This window comes from Papio anubis, chromosome 4 (assembly GCF_008728515.1).
Source record: "Papio anubis isolate 15944 chromosome 4, Panubis1.0, whole genome shotgun sequence".
In the NCBI taxonomy this organism is placed as follows: Eukaryota; Metazoa; Chordata; class Mammalia; order Primates; family Cercopithecidae; genus Papio; species Papio anubis.
The window spans coordinates 137,243,607-137,264,373 of record NC_044979.1 but is presented as its reverse complement, the minus strand read 5'-3'; the positions used below and the strand labels follow the sequence as shown (position 1 = coordinate 137,264,373).

The following is a 20,767-nucleotide window of genomic DNA, read 5'->3' as shown; positions in this document are numbered from 1 at the left end:
CCAGGGACTGGCACCTGGGGAGAGACCCCACCTCCTCCCTTCCCGCTCCGGCCAGGCGCGGCTCTCACCGGCTTCTCCGGTGGCTGCCTTTCTTTTTCTTCTTTTTCTTGGGAGGGGGCGATGCCGAGCTGCTAGACCAGTGCTTGGTCCTGGGGGAGAAGGGGCGGGGGTGGGGGCGGTGAGGGGGGGCAGCCCCGCGCGCCCCCCACCCCCGCCGCGGCGGCCGCTGACCTGTACCCGCGGTGGCCGCGGTAGCAGGCGGCGGGACAGTCACAGTCCACCGGGCCGTCGTCGTCGTCAAAGGGCGCGTACTCCAGGCCCGGCTCAGCGCCCTCGGTCAGTCGCGGGGTCTCCGCCACACTGCCGGCGACAGGGACGCTCACCACCTGTCTCGGGACGGCTTTTCTCCGCCCCTTTTCCTGGCGCGGGGGGCCTGACTTAGCCCCCCAAGTCTGCAGGCTGCTACCTAGCTGGAGGAGGGGCGAGGGGCACCTGCGGCCCCTGCCCTTACACGGCTAGGCAGAGATTTGGGGAATCCAACGGGGCACATCCCCTACAGGTCCCCGACCTCACGGTACAATCTTTTGCAAAAAAGAAAGAGGATAACCGAGCCCCTTATTTAGCCTGCACCCCTTCGAAGTTCCCACCATCTCAGTAAGCCCCCTCCTCTTTTTTTTTTTTTTTTTTTTTTTTTAATTTTGGAGATAGGGTTTTGCTCTGTTGCTCAGGCTGGGTTGCAGTGGTGGGATCATAGCTCACTGCAGCCTTGAACTCCTGGGCCCAAGCGATCCTCTCTCTTCAGCCTCTTGAGTAGCTGGGACTACAGGCATGGACCCCCACCCTGGCTCATTTGAAAAATTTTGCAGAGACAGGGTCTCACTATGTTGGCCAGGCTGGTTTCGAACTCTTGGGCTGGTTTCGAACTCCTGGCCTCAAGCGATCCTCCCTTTGATCTCTCAAAGTGCTGGGATTCCAGTCATGAGCCACCCTGCAGTCGTGGGTGGGGTGTGTGTGTGTGTACCTACTCCTTATATGAGGCTACTTTTCCTCACTGAATCCCCTCCGTATTCCAGCCCCATTCATTGACCCTCCCCCTCAGTGAACCTCCCATTTGATCCCTGTGCCCCTAACCCTACTGTCCTATTCTGGGAACCCCATCCCCATCCCTCCTTTCTCTCACTGAACCCTAATTTCTCTTTTCTTTTCTTTTCTTTTCTTTCTTTCTTTTTTTTTCAGAGTCTCACTCTGTTGTCCTGGCTGGAGTGCAGGGGCCCGATCTCACCTCACTGCAACCTCTGCCTCCTACAACCTCCTGCAATCTCACCTCTCTGCAACCTCCGCCTCCTGGGTTCAAGTGATTCTCCTGCCTCAGCCTCTGGAGTAGCTGGGATTACAGGAGCCCGCTAATTTTTGTATTTTGAGTAGAGACGGGGTTTCTCCATGTTGGTCAGGCTGGTATGGAACTCCCAACCTCAGGTAATCTGCCAGCCTCGGCCTCCCAAAGTGCTGTTACAGGCGTGAGCCACCGCGCACGGCGAACTCTAAATTTCTCAGAGTCCCTTCTTCCTGGCCTAGCTCCGCCCTCCCCGAGCCCCGTCTCAATGATGTGGGTCTTCCCTCACCTGGGTGTTCTGTCCCTGAGGCCCCTCCCGCTGGCTGAGTGCCTCCGTGCCCCTCTTCCCCTCCTTTCCTCCAGCCAGGCCTCTGTCGCTGAAATATTCATAGCCTCTCCTCGCCCTCCCCTCTGCAGCCTCCAGGGGGCCCCGCTGCTCATCTCCGGCAGCAGGACTGTGCTCATCAATCAAGCCTGGTGGCAGAGGGTGGGGTCCTCCGATACTCCCTATCCATCTTACAGAACTCTCCTTTTAGCTCAGCAGGGACCAGACACCTCCTGTCCCTGCTCCTGGAGCCCCAGCCAGCCTCTGCCACAGATGTTGGCTCCGTACAGTCTATTCTCAGAGCGCTTCTGTTTTTCTAGAGGTAGCTGGGCTCCAGGCAAGAGCCTGAGCTTTGAAGCTCCAGACAAGGGCTCATCCTGCACTGTCCTGAGTCGCCTTGTGACCTGGGGTCTGCCGTGTCCCTCTGTGAGCCTATTCTCGAAGGTGAGAGTGATAACTCAATTCCAGGGCTGCTGGGAGAATTTGCTGAGGTCATAGGTGCTGTGCAGTTTCTTTTTTTATTTTTTATTTTATTTAGTTTGTTTTTTGAGACAGAGTCTCTCCCTGTCACTGAGGCTGGAGTGCAGTGGTGCGATCACAGCTCACTGCAGCCTTGAACTCCTGGCCTCAAGTGATCCTCCCACTCCAGCCTCCAGGGAGGCTGGGACTACAGGAGCACACCACCACTCCCACCTAATTAAAAAAAATATATATATATTTTAATAGAGATGGGGTCTCACTATGTTGCCCAGGCTGGTCTTGACCTCCTGGCCTCAAGTCAGGAGGATTGCTCAAGAAATTCTCTTGCCTTGGCCTCCCAAAGTGCTAGGATTACAGGTGTGAGCCACCATGCCTGGTCTTTTTTTTTTTTTTGAACAAGCCTGGAAGTGACCCTCCAGAGGCCTGTCTCCAGGGAGGTGGCCCCCACCTTCCATTTTTTATCCAAGCTGGCTCAGACAGTGCCCTCCCCCACCAAGATGGAGGCTTAGCCCTGGTTTCAGCAGAGCTCCCCTTACTCCTAAGTTCTATTCACCTGGCTCACTCCTTCCCCCTCTCCCTCCCCCCCCGCCCACAGCAATAGAGGTGAGGGCTTGGATCGGCAGCACATTAAGGACACGAGTTTTGGATTTGTCAGAGGCATGTGAACCAGAGCAACTCCATCTTGAATAAGGGCCGTATAAAATGAGGCTGAGACCTACTGGGCTGCATTCCCAGGAGGTTAGGCATTCTAAATCACAGGATGAGATAGGAGGTCAGCACAAGATACAGGTCATAAAGACCTTGCTAATAAAACAGGTTGCAGTAAAGAAGACGGCCAAGGGCCTAGCGGGTAGCTCATGCCTGTAATCCCAGCACTTTGGGAGGCTGAGGCAGGCAGATCACCAGAGGTCGGGAGTTCGAGACCAGCCTGACCAACATGGAGAAACCCCGTCTCTACTAAAAACACAAAAATTAGCCAGGTGTGGTGGTGCACGCCTGTAATCCCAGCTACTCGGGAGGCTGAGGCAAGAGAATTGCTTGAACCCAGGAGGCGGAGGTTGCAGTGAGCCGAGATTGTGCCATTGCACTCTAGCCTGGGCAAAAAGCATGAAACTGGAAAAAAAAAAAAAAAAAAAGAAGCCGGCCAAAACCCACCAAAACCAAGACGGTGACGAGAGTGACATGGCAACATCAGGAAGTTACCCTATATAGTCTAGAAAGGGAGGCATGAATAATCCACCACTTGTTTACCATATCATCAAGAAATAACCCTATAAATGGGCAACCGGCAGCCTTTGGTACTGAGTACTCCATACTCTGTCTATAGAGTAGCCATTCTTTTTTTTTTGAAACAGAGTCTTGCTCTTGTCGCCCAGGCTGCAGTGCAGTGGTGTGATCTCGGCTCACTGCAACCTCCACCTCCAGGGTTCAAGCAATTCTCCTGCCTCATTCTCTCGAGTAGCTGGGATTATAGGCACCTGCCACCACGCCCGGCTAATTTTTTGTATTTTTAGTAGAGACGGGGTTTCACCATGTTGGCCAGGCTGGTCTCGAACTCCTGACCTCAGGTGATTCACCCGCCTCGGCCTCCCAAAGTGTTGGGATTATAGACATGAGCCACCATGCCCTGCCTGAGTAGCCATTCTTTTATTCCTTTACTCTTTTACTCTCTCTCCCTTTTTTTTTTTTTTGTGAGACGGAGTCTCGCTCTGTCGCCCAGGCTGGAGTGCGGTGGCACAATCGGCTGACTGCAAGCTCTGCCTCCTGGGTTTCCGCCATTCTCCTGCCTTGGCCTCCAAGTAGCTGGGACTACAGGAGCCCGCCACCACGCCCAACTAATTTTTTGTATTTTTAGTAGAGACGGGGTTTCACCATGTTAGCCAGGATGGTCTCGATCTCCTGACCTTGTGATCCACCTGCCTCAGCCTCCCAAAGTGCTGGGATTACAGGCGTGAGCCACCGCGCCCAGCCCTCCTTTACTCTCTTAATAAACTTGCTTTTGCTTTGCACTGTGGACTCCCCCTGAATTGTTTCTTGAGTGAGATTCAAGAACCCTCTCTTGGGGTTTAGATCCAACCCCTTTCCTGTAACAGATTCACAGAGTTTGAATCCAGGCATGACTAAGCTCTTGGTCATACCTATACATTGAGGAAAAGAACAGACCAACTTTGAGGAGAGGATTAAGTAAGATGCTGTTTATGAGGCCTGGCCTGTGACTGTCATCCGGGAAGGGGTAGCTACTATTAAACAGAGGGGCCTCTGCTGCTACTTACACACCAACACCTCTTCGGGGGAGAAAAGACACTGCAACACGGAAAATGAGACAGAGGGAAGGGAGGCAGGCCACAGCTACAGGGTGAAAGACACATTTTTAGGGAACCCACTAAGTGACTCTTTGAAGCCCGATTTCGTATTTTAAAAAATGTAACCAGGCGGGGTGTGATGGCTCATGCCTGTAATCCCAATACATCGGGAGGCCAAGGTGGGAGGATCTCTTGAGGCCAGGAATTTGAGACCAGCCTGGGCAACATAGTGAGACTCCTGTCTTTACAAAAAAAAAAAAAAAAAAAAGCAGGGCACAGTGGCATGCACCTGTAGAGTCCCAGCTACCTGGGAGGCTGGGGCCAGAGCATGGCTTGAGCCCAGGAGTTTGAGGCTGCAGTGAGCTATGATGATGTCACTGCGGTCCAGCCTGGGTGACACAGCGAGACCCCATCTTTAAGAAAAAAATAGCTGGGCATGGTGGCTCATGCCTGTAATCCCAGCACTTTGGGAGGCCAAGGCGGGCGGATCACCCGAGGTCGGGAGTTCGAGAACAGCCTGACCAACATGGAGAAACCCTGTCTCTACTAAAAATACAAAATTAGCCAGGCACGGTGGTGCATGCCTGTAATCCCAGCTACTCGAGAGGCTGAGGCAGGAGAATCGCTTGAACCCGGGAGGCGGAGATTGAGGTGAGCCAAGATCGCGCCACTGTACTCCAGCCTGGGTGAAAGAGCGAGACTCCATCTCAAAAAAAAAAAAAGAAAAAATAAAAGAAAAAAGAAAGAAAAGAAAAAATAATATTACCCAAGTATGACAGAGTTAGCTAGCCTTGAGGGCATTCTCAAGAACTTCATTCAATTCCCAAACAAGTCCCAATTCCCAAGCTGTATGATGCCTTGATGTCACACAGCGCATAGCGAGGTTTTTCTGGGGTGACAGAGGAGAGGCTCATGTCATCCCTTGGCTTGTGCAGAGCTGAACACCCCCACATTCCTTTGTTTAAACTTCTCTTTTCTTCTCCATGCTCCTCTTCCTGAGGCCGGTGGCGTCCTCCCTCCTATGCTCGTCCCTAAAATTCCCAACGCCCTCATCTCATGAAACACCATCCTTCCAGGGCCCATTACCCCTACACAGGTCTTGAGCCACAAAAGTGCCTGACACATAAAACATAGCCTTTAGCAAAACTTAAGGGCACATTGAATATTGTGTGGGTGAGCTGGTAGGAGCAGGGAGCTTCAGTTAATACTGACACAAAAATGAGGAAGATTATTTACAAAATAAAATAGCCCAGGCTGGGTGCGGTGGCTCGTGCCTGTAATCCCAGCACTTTGGGAGGCTGAAGCATCTGGATCACTTGAAGTGAGGAGTTCGAGACCAGCCTTACCAACATGGTGAAACCCCATCTCTACTAAAAATACAAAATTAGCCAGGCATGGTGGGAGAAACCTGTAATCCCAGCTACTTGGGAGGCAGGAAAATCGCTTGAACCTGGGAGGCAGAGGTTGCAGTGAGCCAAGATCGTGCCATTGCACTCCAGCCTGGGCAACAAGAGTGAAACTCCGTCTCAAAATAGTCCAGTTTAGCCAGGCACTGTGGCCCACGCCTGTCATCCCAGCAACTCGGGAGGCTTAAGTGGGAGTATTGCTTGAGACCAGGAGTTTAAAACTAGCCCAGGCAAGAAAACAAGACCCCTGTCTGCACAAAAAAAACATGTAGATTAACTGGATGTGGTGGTGCATGCCTGTAGTCCTGGAGGGTTGACTACTTGAGCCCAGGAGTTCAAGGCAGCAATGAGCTGTGATTGCATCACTGCACTCCAGCCTGGGTGACAGTGAGACTCCATCTCAAAAAAAAAAAAAAATGAGCACAGAGTAGAGGAGCAGACACAAGGTCTTGGACACTTCTGATACAGCCTGTCCCGAGAGTCCCAGGGATAAACATGGACCTGGGCTGAGGCTTCCTTTACTGGCTTTGTGCTGTGTGGGATCTCCCAGGGTTAGAATCCTAGACTCTCCTATCCTGCTTCTCCTAGATGATACTATCACTAAGAACAATGTTTTTTGGGTTTTTTTTGTTTGTTTGTTTTTGAAACAGAGTTTCACTCTTGTTGCCCAGGCTGGAGTGCAGTGGCACGATCTTGGCTCACTGCAACCTCCGCCTCCCAGGTTCAAGCGATTCTCCTTCCTCAGCCTCCCCAGTAGCTGGGATGACAGGCATGTGCCACCACGCCCAGTTAATTTTGTATTTTTAGTAGAGATGAGGTTTCTCCATGTTGGTCAGGCTGGTCTCAAATTCCCAACCTCAGGTGATCCACCCGCCTCAATCTCCCAAAGTGCTGGGATTACAGGCGTGAGCCACCGTGCCTGGCCAAGAACAATGTTCTTTAATGCTATTTATTTATTTATTTATTTGAGATAGAGTCTTGCTCTGTCACCCAGGCTGGAATGCAGTGGCGCGATCTTGGCTTGAACACCTCCTGGGTTCAAGCCATTCTCCTGCCTCAGCCTCCTGAGTAACTGGAATTACAGGTGCCCACCACCATGCACAGCTAACTACTGTATTTTTAGTAGAGTTTCACCATGTTGGCCAGGCTGGTCTCGAACTCCTGGCCTCAAGTGATCCTCTTGCATTGGCCTCCCAAAGTGCTAGGGATTACAGGTGTGAGCCTCTGCGCCTGGCCTGTTCTTTAATGTTTAAAGAGTACTTCACAGTTCACAATCCGATTCATAGCTCCTCAATGATTTGCAGAAATTGCACCCCCTTCCATTTTGCAGATGAGAAAGCTGAGGTGCAAAGTAGAAAAGGAACATTCCCTATAATGTCAAGTTTTAGTAAGGCATATAAGTTGAGGCTAAGGCGAGAGGATCACTTGAGGCTGGGAGTTTGAGAGCAGCCTGGGCAACATAGTAAGATCCCATTTCTACAAATCAAATGACATGAGGCCAGGCGTGGTGCCTCACGCCTGTAATCCCACCACTTTGGGAGGCCAAAGTGGGCAAATCACTTGAGGTCAGGAGTTCAAGACCAGTCTGGACAACATGGCTAAACCCCGTCTCTACTGAAAATACAAAAATTCGCCGGGCATGGTGGCACGTGCCTATAATCCCAGCTACTTGGGAGACTGAGGCAGGAGAATCACTTGAACCTGGAAAGCATAGGTTGCAGTGAGCAGAGATCACACCACTGCACTCCAGCCTGGGTGACAGAGTGAGACTCTGTCTCAAAAACAAACAAACAAACACCTATATAAGTTCATCTAGCAACTGGCTTTGAGAACTCATGTGCAAATGACACAGCCCTTGAATGCGCTGGCTGACCTTCCCTGCTGGAGATGTAAGCTAACGTGAGGTCTTTCGGCTCACTCATCCCCTTCCCACTTGATAATTACTGTTGTGGGTGTGTGCTCTCTGAGTCCTAGATTTGTTTAATGTTTTATGCTCTTAAATTTTCATGTTTTCTTTTAACATTTATTTTTGTTTTTATTTATTTTTTGAGACAGAGCCTTGCTCTGTTGCCAAGGCTGGAGTGCGGTTGCATGATCTCGGCTCAGTGCAACCTCCAGCTCCTGGGTTCAAGAAATTCTCCCACCTCAGCCTCCCAGCTCCAGAGTAGCTGGGATTACAGGCGTGTGCCACCACGCTTAGCTAATTTTTTGTATTTTTAGTAAAGACGGGGGTCTCACCATGTTGGCCAGGCTGGTCTCGAACTCCTGACCTCAAGTGATCCAACCGCCTCAGCCTCCCAAAATGCTGGGATTACAGGTATGAACTACCTTTTTTTTTTTTTTTTTTTTAAATTTTTAATAGAGATGGGGTCTTGCTATGTTGCCCAGGCTGGTCTGGAACTCCTGGCCTCAAGCAATCCTCCCACCTCAGCCTTCCAAAGTGCTGCTGGGATTACAGGCGTGATCCACCATACCCAGCCTTAAATTCATGTTTGCTAACTAGTTTACTCCTGGTCATGTCTGGGGAGTAGGCAGGGGAAGTTTTACCCCCTTGTGAAAACAAACTGAGCCCCACAGAGCTGATCAAAGTGGACCCAGTCAGAGTCTGCTACAAAGGGACAAAGAACATGTGGAAGTGGAACACAGCTCCACAGAAGACGGGCGTCGGGCTGACCACCATGGGCAGAGCAGATTGCCGGTGGCTCTTCCTCATGCCAGCACTTTCACTAATTAACTGGTCCTGTTTCCCATTAGCCAGGAGCACAATGGCCAACTGACAGATGAAAGGGCTCAGATGTGGGAAGGGGGCAAGGAATCCAGGCAAAGGGTCCGCCCTCTCTGCTCATCACTTAGCCAGGCTGCCAGGCCTGCCAGGGGCCCTGGGTGGGGGTAGTGATGATAGAAACAGAGATGGATCCGGTCTCGAGCTTTTTCCTTTGCTTCTCAGACTGCGGGGTAACAATATGACACAGTCCATATTATGATAATTACTGACCCAGGTGCCAGGTGCGATGAGCACTTTACATGTATTAATCTTATTTATTTATTTATGAGATGGAGTCTTGCTTCATCACCCAGAGCCTGCCTCTGTTTCTGTTTTCCTCCTACTCTGGCCAGAGAGATGAGGATTAAGTGGGGTAAGGTGGGAAATACTTTACCCCTCACTACCCAGCAATACAGAAAGTCTGCAAGAAGGGTTTCCCTATTTCCCACTGAGGTCTGTCGGTTCCTACAGCGCTGCCAGCCTTTACGATGACTAAGGCCGGGCGTGGTGGCTCACACCTGTAATCCCAGCACTTTGGGAGGCCGATGTGGGTCGATCACCTGAGGTCACGAGTTCGAGGCCAGACTGGCCGACATGGCAAAACCCCGTCTCTACTAAAAATACAGAAAAATTAGTGGGGCGTGGTGGTGGGCACCTGTAATCCCAGCTACTCAGGAGGCTGAGGCAGGAGAATTGCTTGAACCCGGGGGGTGGAGGTTGCAGTGAGCTGAGATTACACCACTGCACTCTAGCCTGAGCGATAAGAGTAAAACTCCATCTCCAAAAAAACCCAAAAATTAGCCGGGCCGTGGTGGCATGCACCTGTAATCCCAGCTACTCAGAAGGCTGAGGCAGGAGAATAGTTTGAACCCGGGAGATGGAGGTTGCAGTGACCTGAGATTATGCCACTGCACTCCAGTCTGGGCAACAGAGCAAAACCCTGTCTCAAAAATAAAAATATAAATAAATAAATAAATAAATAAATAAATAAATAAAGATGACTGCAACATGAGAATCACTCAGAAGCTCTGCTGGGATAGCAGAACAGCAAATTAATGAATATAATTAACTCCATTTTTGTTTAAGAGACTTTTACCCATTCCTGCATGTAGGCTAAGATTTTTTAAAATTATTTTATTATTATTATTTTTTGAGACGGAGTCTCACTCTGTCGCCCAGGCTGGAGTGCAGTGGGGCGGTCTCGGCTCACTGCAACCTCTGCCTCCTGGGTTCAAGTGATTCTCCGGCCTCAGCCTCCCAAATAGCTGGGATTACAGGTATGCACCACATACCCCAGCCAATTTTATTTCTAGCCAGAGAAACATGAGATGTTGGTGCTGGGCGGGGCAACTGAGGGTGAACAAGGGGAAGGCCCATCTGAGTGGATTCAGCAGCACTCCCTGAGCACACGGTGCCTGCCAGGCATGGAGCTCGGCCAGCCATAGCTGGACACTCCCAGGCACAGGCTGTGCCCACCCTCGTAATGCAGCCTCCTCCAGTGTTTGTATGGTTTTGAGTGGTTCACAGTTCGCCTCTGATCTGAGACAATATTTGCCTTACTATAACTTGCCTGTTTGATCCAAGGCCCACCCAGAGACCCAGAGCAAACCGGTGTTCCTCCTATCCTGTGACAGGAGGCAGAGGTGTGACCTCAGCAAAGCCATACACCTTTTTTTTTTTTTTTAAGACAGAGTCACGCTCTGTCATCCAGGCTGGAGTGCAGTGGCGCAGCTCATTGCAACCTTCGCCTCCCAAGTGATTCTCATGCCTCAGCTTCCTGAGTAGCTGGGATTACAGGCCTGCGCCACCATGCCCAGCTAATTTTTGTGTCTTTTGTAGAGACTGAGTTTCACCATGTTGCTCAGGGTGGTCTCAAACTCCTGAGCTCAAGCAATCCTCCCACCTTGGCCTCCCAAAGTACTGGGATTACAGGCGTGAGCCACCATGCCCAGCCTTACACCCTCTTTATCCACCAAGTCATTGGTCATGGTAGCAGTGGGATTTGGTGTGTGGGCTCTTACTTCCCAGAGTGTGTGCTTACTCCGAATTTTATTTTATTTTATTTTATTTATTTATTTATTTTTATTTTTACTTTTTTTGAAATGGAGTCTCGCTCTGTCGCCCAGGCTGGAGTGCAGTGGCCAGATCTCAGCTCACTGCAAGTTCCGCCCCCCGAGTTCACGCCATTCTCCTGCCTCAGCCTCCTGAGTAGCTGGGACTACAGGCGCCCGCCACCTCGCCCAGCTAGTTTTTTGTATTTTTTAGTAGAGATGGGGTTTCACCGTGTTAGCCAGGATGGTCTCGATCTCCTGACCTCATGATCCGCCCGTCTCGGCCTCCCAAAGTGCTGGGATTACAGGCTTAAGCCACCGTGCCCGGCCTCCGAATTTTATTTTATTCTGTTTTATTTTTTGAGATGGAATCTCACTCTGTTGACCAGGATGGAATACAGTGGCAGGATCTTGGTTCACTGCAACCTCTGCCTTCTGGGTTCAAGCAATTCTTCTGCCTCAGCCTCCCAAGTAGCTAGGATTACAGGCGTGCACCACCATGCCCAGATAATTTTTCTATTTTTAGTAGAGACAGGGTTTGACATGTTGGCCAGGCTGGTCTCGAACTCCTGACCTCAAGTGATCTGCCTGACTTGGCCTCCCAAAGTACTGGGATTACAGGCTTGAGCCACTGTACCCTGCCCAAATTTCATTTCTATAGGAGGGAATCATTAGGGCTTGCCTGGGGTCACTTTGTCAGCCAGAGACAATGTTGGGCTCAGGGCATATCTGAGGTCTTCCAATTTGCAGCTCAGAATCCCCTGAGCTGAGATCTGGGCTGCCTCCCCCACCCCTCCCACTGCTGAGCCATAGGTAGGACCCAGGGTGGGTAGGAGGAGGCTGTCGGGTGTCGGTGATGTCCAGATGTCCCTGGGCCAGGCCAACATTTCCAGTGGGCAGAGTTCATGCCCTCCTCTCCTCCTCCTTCTCTTCTTCCTCTCCATCCCCTCACCTGAGCCCCAACCAGACCAAGCCACCTGAGGGAGCACCTGGACAGGCCCCTCTAGTACCCAGCTGCTGCCTGAGCCTGCACCCCCTCTCCCCCATCCGCATACAGGTAAGCACTCACATGTGGCCCCCAGGCCGGTCCTCCCTGGTGAGCACTCCCTCCTTCTCCATCAGCATCTGCCGGAATGTCCCCACTTTCTGCCGAATCTCCTCCTCCGAATACCTGTGGGGGCACAGAGAGGGTGAAGGGGCTGGTCTCCTGAATTTGGTTCCCTCTTTCCTGCCCCCCCACTCAGCCCAGTTCCCCCCAACCCCTGGGTCACAAGCACACACTCCAGCTTGCAATAACCTGTCCAAGGTCACAGAGTACTGAGGAAGCTCAAGTTCATTGTACCCAAGCCTGGCTGGGTGCAGTGGCTCTCGCCTGTAATCCCAGCTCTTTGGGTGTCCAAGGCAGGCAGATCACCTGAGCTCAGGAGTGCAAAACCAGCCTGGCCAACGTGGCAAACCCCTATCTCTACAAAAAATACAAAAATTAGCCGGGTGGAGTGGTGGGCGCCTGTAAATCCCAGCTACTCAGGAGGCTGAGGTAGGAGAATCCCTTGAACCCAGGAGGCAGAGGTTGCAGTGAGCCAAGATCATGCCACTGCACACCAGCCTAGGCGACCCAGAGACTCCGTCTCAAAAAGCAAACAACAGCAGCAACAAAACATTGTGCACCAGCTCAATCAACTAACCAAATAACAAACAGACAAAAGGAAAACTTGTTCCCAGAGGTGGGGAGAGGTGACCCCTTTGCCCCTCAGGTGAGGCTGAGCCCCTCCTCTGTACCCTTCTCCATCCCCAGGGCAGGCCTCCCTCCCACATCCAGACTGCAGTGGCTCTTTCAAGAATTTTAGGGGATGAGTGAGAATTTTGGCTTTGAGACATACACAGCCTTTTCTGCTGGCCTCCGTGACATCCGATCCTTATACAGCCCTGGGCGGTCCTCAAAGCACCCCCATTTCTGCAAGAGTAAGGCTGCCAAGTGGCTTGTGGGGGGGTTGTCGGGGGGCAAGGGGGAGTTTCATTGCTTCTTTCTGCTGCTGGCTTGGGGTAGGGGATGGCTGATGTCTGGGCCTCAAATGGAAGTCCCTGACGTCTCTACTCCCCTTCTCCTCTCACTATAAGCCCAGTCTCAGTCTAAGGACCAAAGTGCTGTTATCTACTCCTCATCCCTGCTCCCACTCCTGGGGTCAGTGGTCATTCTCTCTCACTGCTCCTCCATGACAGCCGCTACCTGGCCTTCCAGTTCCTCTGGGGTCTCTCCCTCCAGCCTGTGTCCACACTGCCCCTGGAGGTCTTTGATCATGCAGCCCTGGCCCTGTGCCTGGCACATAGCAGGTGTCCAGCAGCTGTTACTGAAGGGATCCTCTGACAACCTCGAAAGGCAGGTCACATTCCCATTTCACAGACATAGAAGGTAAGGCAAAGTGAATTGACTTGCCCAACCTCACAGAGCTGGGAAATGGCAGGTGCCAGGATTCAAAAACAGGACTGCTGTACTCTTTGGGCTCTCCTTTTCATCACTGGCCCCCGTGGCTCAGCTAAGAGGCTTGACCTAGAAAAATATGAGAGCAGGGGATGCTCAGAGGTTGTGGTCACACTTGAGGCCTCTTTGTCCAGTAGCCAGATGTCACCCTGGGGTCCCCAGCTTCTCCTAGTGAGATGCCCTGGGCATGGAGGGACCCTCCGTAGGCCTCTGAGTTGTTTCAACCCAACACTTCTTTTTTTTTTTTTTTTGAGACAGAGTCTCGCTCTGTCGCCCAGGCTGGAGTGCAGTGGCGCGATCTCGGCTCACTGCAAGCTCCGCCTCCCGGGTTCACGCCATTCTCCTGCCTCAGCCTCCCGAGTAGCTGGGACTACAGGCGCCCACAACCGCGCCCGGCTAATTTTTTGTATTTTTAGTTGAGACGGGGTTTCACCGTGGTCTTGATCTCCTGACCTTGTGATCCGCCCGCCTCGGCCTCCCAAAGTGCTGGGATTACAGGCGTGAGCCACCGCGCCCGGCCTCAACCCAACACTTCTATACACTTGTGTACACCTATACAACTTTTCTTTTCTCTCTCTCTCTTTTTTTTTTTAAATTTTTATTTTTTGAGGCGGAGTTTCACTCTGTCACCTGGGCTGGAGTGCAGTGGTGCGATCTCGGCTCACTGCAACCTCCACCTCCCGGGTTCAAGTGATTCTCCTGCCTCAGCCACCCAAACAGCTGGGATTACAGGCGCCTGCCACCATGCCCAGCTAATTTTTGTATTTTTAGTAGAGATGGGGTTTCACCATGTTGGCCAGGCTGGTCATGAACTCCTGACCTCAGATGATCCGCCCAGCTTAGACTCCCAAAGTGCTGGGATTACAGGCGTGAGCCACTACACCCAGCCACTATACAACTTTTCTAGCCTTAGCTTCTACATCTGTGAAATGGGAGCACAACCTGCCTTTCAAGATTGTCAGAGGATTCATGGTGGTGATGCCCTTATAGCACGTTGCACAGTGCCTGGCATAGAGTAAGTGCCCAACAAATGATAACAACTAAAGGCCCCAGACCTTTCTCTCTGCTCTCCCTGGGCTGTAGGTCATTGTCTTGGACAAAGAACATGGTGAGGGGGAGGTAGGGATGATTAATGGATATCAAAAAAATAGAATGAATAAGACTTACTGGCCAGGTGCAGTGACTCACGTCTGTAATCCCAGCACTTTGGGAGGCGGAGGTGGGCAGATCACCTGAGGTCAGGAGTTCGAGACCAGCCTGGCTACCATGGTGAAAACCCGTCTCTACCAAAAATATAAAAAATTAGCTGGGTGTGGTGGTGCACACCCCGTAATCCCAGCTACCCAGGAGGCTGAGGCAGGAGAATCGCTTGAACCCAGGAGGTGGCGATTGTGGAGAGCTGAGATTGCACCACCACACTCCAGCCTGGGTGACGGAGTGAGACTCCATCTAAAAAAACAATAAAACAAAAACAAAGACAAAAAACAACAACAACAACAAAACACCTACTGTTGGATAGCCCAACAGGGTGACTACAGTGAATAATAACTTAATTGTATATTTTTGAATAACTTAAAGAATGTAGTTGGATTATTTGTAACTCAAAGGATAAATGCTGGAGGGGATGGATACTTCCTCCTCCATGATGTGCTTATTTCACATTGCATGCTTGTATCAAAACATCTCATGTACCCTATAAATATGTATAACTACTATGTATATTAAACTTTTTAAAAAATTATTTAAAAATTTTTTCGGACCCAGCAAAGTTTTAAAAAATAATTTTAAAAAAATTAAAAAAGAAGACATAAAAAAAAAAAAGACATGGTGGCAGCATGGGTCCAGCCCTCCCCACTCAGCCATCCATGAAAATGGTATGTTTTGTTTTTTCCTTTCAGAGATCCCATCTCTCTACTCCCTCCTTCCCCCTGCTCCTTCAACAAATATTTGGGGGATAGCAATTTGACAAGTATCTTCAAAAGCCTTTTTAAAAAATGAACACATGCTTTGATTCATAAATTAACTTCCAGGTTTACCCTGTGGAAATAATCATGGCAAAGATTTGACTCCTTGGATGTTTACAGTAAGATGGATGCCTCCCCCCGTTTCAGGTTCAATGCTAGCGTTTGCATTTCCATAGCAACCCGTACATCCCAACTCCTGGCAGGTGGTTCAGGCTCCAGTAATTATCTGTTGGCTGGTCTGTATCCAACACTGGCCTGGAGTTTGCTGCGGGTAGGGGCCTTGTCTGGTTCCCAGGGGCAGTCCCAGCACCTGGCACCATGCCTTTCACATTGTGGCATCCAGAAATTTGTGCTAAATGAGTGACTGGTGATGGAGAGGCATGGAGAGTTTTAAGATTGGATTTTCCTTTTGAAAAGATGGCTCTGGTGAATTCGTGGCTGGAGAAGAGGGAACTGGAGGCAGAAAGCTGGTATTGTGCTACCGCAGGGGTTCAGAAGGAGACAGTAAAGCCAGAGCAGGGAGAGAGGTCTTGAGGATGAAAGGGGAGAAATGGACAAAATGCCATCTAGGAGGGAGATGGCTTGGGAACCAATTGGTTGAGTCAGGGGGATGGGACTTGGGGACCAATTGGTTGAGTCAGGGGGTCTGGTTGGGTAAGAAGCACGACCAACTTCTTCTATTTTTTTTTGTTTTTTTTGAGATAGAGTCTTGCTCTGTCACCGAGGCTGGAGTGCAGTGGCACAATCTCAGCTCACTGCAACCTCTGCCTCCCAGGTTCAAGCAATTCTCCTCCTCAGCTTCCCCAGCAGCTGGGACTACAGGCAACCGCCACCATGCCCAGCTAATTTTTGTATTTTTAGTAGAGACAGGGTTTCAACACATTGGCTAGGCTGGTCTCGAACTCCTGACCTCAAGTAATCCACCCACCTCGGCCTCCCAAAGTGCTGGGATTACAGACATGTTCCACTGTGCCCAGCCACCACCTACTTCTTAAGCAGGTGTCCCCCTGACCCCCAGCTAGGGTCGGAGTCTGTGCAGGTTCAGCCTGCTGTGTTGCTCACCATGGGGAGGGATGGGTCCTGGCCTGGTAGGGGTTGGGGGCTTTTCTTCTAACCCCCTATCCCCTCATGGCTCAGGCCACCCTGCACTGATGCTACTAACCAGCTCCACCAAGTTCAGGGCGCTGGCTCCTCAGTGTCCACCTCAGTCCCTGTGTGGCCCTCAGGCTCAGGCATTCACCTGGAGGTCCCTTGTCTGGGCATGTGAGTTGGGCAGTGCAGAGCCTGGCACCCAGGAAGAAAGAGCAGTGCCCCACCCCCCCCAGCAGAGGCAGAGAGCAATTGCTCCCACATCACCTTCTCTTCCAGAGACTAGCTTGTCACTGTCACCAGCACAGAGACAAACACAGCACAGGCCCTTCAACACTGCTTAGTCCCTAACTTACAGGCCCCAGGGAGGGAGACAGAGACTGGCATGTGCCCCTGGGCCAGGTGGGTTTGGGGAGGAGATGGCCTAAGGGTGAGGCTGGGTCATTCCCCAGCTGCTTGGTGGGGGGTGGGGGTGCGGGGGGGTGGCTTCAGGCCAGGGTCCAAGCCCCCTTTCCTGGGGGTCTTTGGCACATGGAAGGGTAGGAAATTGGCACAAATAGGTTTCATGGAGACTTGCGGCAGCACATATGCAGGGCTGGGGCTCATCCTGGAGTCAGCGGGTCGGAGACAAGTTGATGAACTCCCACACCTCTCTGTTAGGGATGGGCTGCTGGATTGAACCAACTCAGAGGCCTGGGGAGGGTCCCTCTATGCCCCAGGGCATCTTGTTGGGAGAAGCTGGGGACTCAAGGATGACACCTGGTGATTGGTCTCAAGCGTGATCACCACCTCTGAGTGTCCTTTCCCCTCATATCTCTTGGAGTCAATCTTCTCAGCTGAGCCACTTGGGACAGTGATGACGGACAGACAGAGGAGCCCAACAGTCCTGCTTTTGAATCCTGGCACCTCCCACTTCCCAGTTCTGTGACCTTGGGCAAGTCCATATGCTTCTCTCAGTCTTAGCATCCGCATCTGTGAAATGGGCACACGACCCACCTTTCAAGGTTGTCATCTGGATATTAGTTATCTGGATATTAGTCCCCTCCCAATCTCATGTTGGAATGTGATCCTCAGTGTTGGGGGTGGGGTCTGGTGGGAGGTGTTTGGGTCATGGGGGCGGATCCGTCAAGAACGGCTTGGTGCCCTCCCTGTGGTCATGAGTGAGTTCTCACTCTATTACAGGGGTCCCTAATACCCCAGGTGGGGGTACCACTCTGTGGCCTATTAGGAACTGGGCCGCACAGCAGGAGGTGAGCAGTGGGCAAGGGAGCAAAGCTTCACCTGTATTTACAGCCGCTCCACATCACTCCCATTACCGCCTGAGCTCCGCCTCCCGTCAGATCAGTGGTGGCATTAGATTCTCAGAGGAGTGGGAATGCTGTTGTGAACTGCACATGCGAGGGATGTAGGTTGCACGCTCCTTATGAGAATCTAATGCCTGATGATCTGTCACTGTCTCCCATCACCCCCAGAAGGGACTGTCTAGCTGCAGGTAAACAAGCTCAGGGGTCCCACGGACTCCACATGACAGTGAGTTATAGAATTATTTCATTACATACTACAATCTAATAATAACAGAAATAAACTGCACAATAAATGCAATGTGCTCGAATCATCCTGAAACCATCCCCCGCACTCCCAGTCCATGGAAAAATTTTCTTTTTTTTTTTTTTGTTTTTTTTGAGACAGAGTTTCACTCTTGTTGCCCAGGCTGGAGCGCAATGGCACAATCTCGGCTCACCACAACCTCCATCTCCCAGGTTCAAGCGATTCTCCTGCCTCAGCATCCCAAGTGGCTGGGACTACAGGCCTCCGCCACCACACCAGGCTAATTTTTGTATTTTTACTACAGACAGAGTTTCTCCATGTTGGTCAGGCTGGTCTCAAACTCCCGACCTCAGGTGATCCACCCACCTCGGCCTCCCAAAGTGCTGGGATTACAGCCAGAAAAAACTTCTTCCGCAAAACTGGTATCTAGTGCCGAAAAGGTTGGTGACTGCTGCTCTATTAGTTTAGGAAAGAACTGATTGTTTTAAGGAGTCTGGGGTATCTCTCCTCTCCCTTTCTCCCTCTGTTGCCATGAGACATGCTGGCTCCCCTTCTTCTCCACCATGACTAAAAGCTTCCTGAGGCCTCGTCAGAAGCCAGTTGGATGCCGGCACCATGCTTCTGTACAAGCCTCTAGAACCGTGAGCCAAGTAAACTTCTTTTCTTGATAAGTTACCCAGCCTCAGGTATTCCTTTAGAGCAATGCAAAGTGGACTAACACAGATGTGATGTATTTACATCACTTTGCACAGTGCCTGGCATATAGTAGGTGCTCAGTAAATGGTAGCAACTGGTCAGACACGGTGGCTCACGCCTGTAATCCCAGCACTTTGGGAGGCCAAGATGGGTGGATCACTTGAGGTCAGGAGTTTGACTCTAGCCTGGCAAACATGATGAAACCTTGTGTCTGCTAAAAATACACAAATCAGCTGGGCGTGGTGGTACACGCCTGTAGTCCCAGCTACTCGGGAGGCTGAAGCAGGAGAATCACTTGAACCCAGGAGGCAGAGGTTGCAGTAAGCTGAGATCATGCCACTGTACTCCAGCCTGGGCAACAGAGTGAGACTCCATCTCAAAAATAAATAAGTAAATAAATGGTAGCAACTGAAGCTTATCTGTCCCAGGGCAGTGGGGACAGAGTGTACAGTCATCCCAGGCTCCCTACCCTTTTCCACATGAGACCCCTGCCAGGTTGGCATGGCACCAGCTCCGAGAATCACCTGGGCCTCTTCTCTCTCTGTTCTGCCTGGAGGCAAAGGCTGGGATAAGGGGAGGCTGCTACCCAAACCCCTCGCTCCCTGTGGAGGCGGCAGAGCCGGCCAGCCTAGGGCCATGCAGGAAGGCTGGCTAGCATGGCCAAAGCCTCAGACTCAAAGTCAAGGGCTTCTAGGCCAGGCATAGTGGCTCACACCTGTAATTCCAGCACTTTGGGAGGCCTAGACGGGCAGATCACTTGAGGTGTTTGCGACCAGACTGACCAACATGGTGAAACCCCGTCTCTACTAAAAATACAAAATTAGCTGGGCATGGTGGCATATGCCTGTAATCCCAGCTACTTTGGAGGCTGAGGCAGGAGTATCACTTGGACCCGGGAGGCAGAGGTTGCAGTGAGCCAAGATGGTGCCATTGCACTCCAGCCTGGGTGACAGAGCAAGACTCCGTCTCAAAAAAAAAAAAAAGTCAAGGGCTTGTGTGTGGATGGGGGAAGAGTAATGGGGCAGTGATGTCTGTCCCAGGATCCCCAGCCTCTTGGCCCAGGTGCTCCCCCAGCCAGTCTGGCTCCCTTAGTCCTCATGCCACTCCATGGGCCATAAGGGAAGGGCATGCCAAATGCATTGTGGCTTTGGGGATTCCTGGGTCACTCTCTGGGACAGGAGTGGGGTGAGGGGACACAGAATTTTAAGAGTTCCTCAGAGTGAAAAATGTTTAATTTTGTCTGTCTGTGCCCAGACCCAGTGCTTCCTAGATAATCATTTTCTGCACCAGAGCTTTGAGAGGCATGGTGGCCTTTTTATTTGTCATTTTTATATTTTTTAAAGTAGAGATGGAGTCCTACTATGTTACACAGGCTGGTCTCAAACTCTTGGCCTCAAGCGATTCTCCCACGCCAGCCTCCCAAAGTGCTGGGATTACAGGAGTGTGCCACTATGCCCAGCTAATTATTATTTATTTATTTATTTATTTATTTATTTATTTTTGAGACGGAGTTTTGCTCTTGTTGCCCAGGCTGGAGTGCAATGGCGCAATTTCAGCTTACTGCAACCTCCATCTCGTGGGTTCAAGCAATTCTCCTGCCTCAGCCTCCAGAGTAGCCAGGATTACAGGCATCCACCACCACGACTGGCTAATTGTTTTGTATTTTTAGTAGAGACGGGGTTTCACCATGTTGGCCAGGCTGGTCTCGAACTCCTAACCTCAGGTGATCCACCTGCCTCGGCCTCCCAAAGTGCTGGGATTACCGGTGTGAGCCACTGCGCCCGGCAATTGTTTATTTTTTGGTAGAGGCAGGGTCTTCCTATGTTGCCCAGGCCTCCTGGCCTCAAGAAAACCTCCTGTCTTAGTATCCCAAAGTACTGGGATTACAGGCATGAGTTCCTGCATTAGGCCAGACAGCGACCTTTTGCTTTGTTTTGTTTTGTTTTGTTTTGTTTTTGTTTTTTGTTTTTAGATGGGGTCTTGCTCTGCCACCCAGTCTGGAGTGCAGTGGTGCAATCATAGCTTGCTGTAGCCTCGACTTCTCAGGCTGAAGTAATCCTCTCACCTTAGCCTTCTGAGTAGCTGGGAACACAGGCATGTGCCACCACACCTGGCTAATTAAAAAAAAATTTTTTTTTGTAGATGGGGAACAGGTGGGCTCACTATGTTGCCCAGGCTGGTCTCAAACTCCTGGGCTCAAGTGATCCTCCCTCCTCAGCCTCCCAAAGTGCTGGGATTACAGGCATGAGCCACAATGACTGGGATGGTAGCCTTTTTATTCCCATTTTAGATGAGCAAACAGAACAGGGAGAGGGGAGGGCTCAAAGCT

The 20,767-nt window shown here is 51.1% G+C and overlaps 1 protein-coding gene across 1 annotated transcript in view; it reads right to left on the bottom strand.

The window, feature by feature from the left end:
* SRRM3 (serine/arginine repetitive matrix 3) overlaps nt 1-20,767 on the bottom strand; it is an 84,683-nt gene that overhangs the window by 26,798 nt on the left and 37,118 nt on the right. The window contains 4 exon segments of the mRNA XM_031664916.1: nt 69-149; nt 232-360; nt 11,732-11,835; nt 12,866-12,877. Of these exon segments, the coding sequence (XP_031520776.1) occupies nt 69-149; nt 232-360; nt 11,732-11,835; nt 12,866-12,877 (326 nt within the window).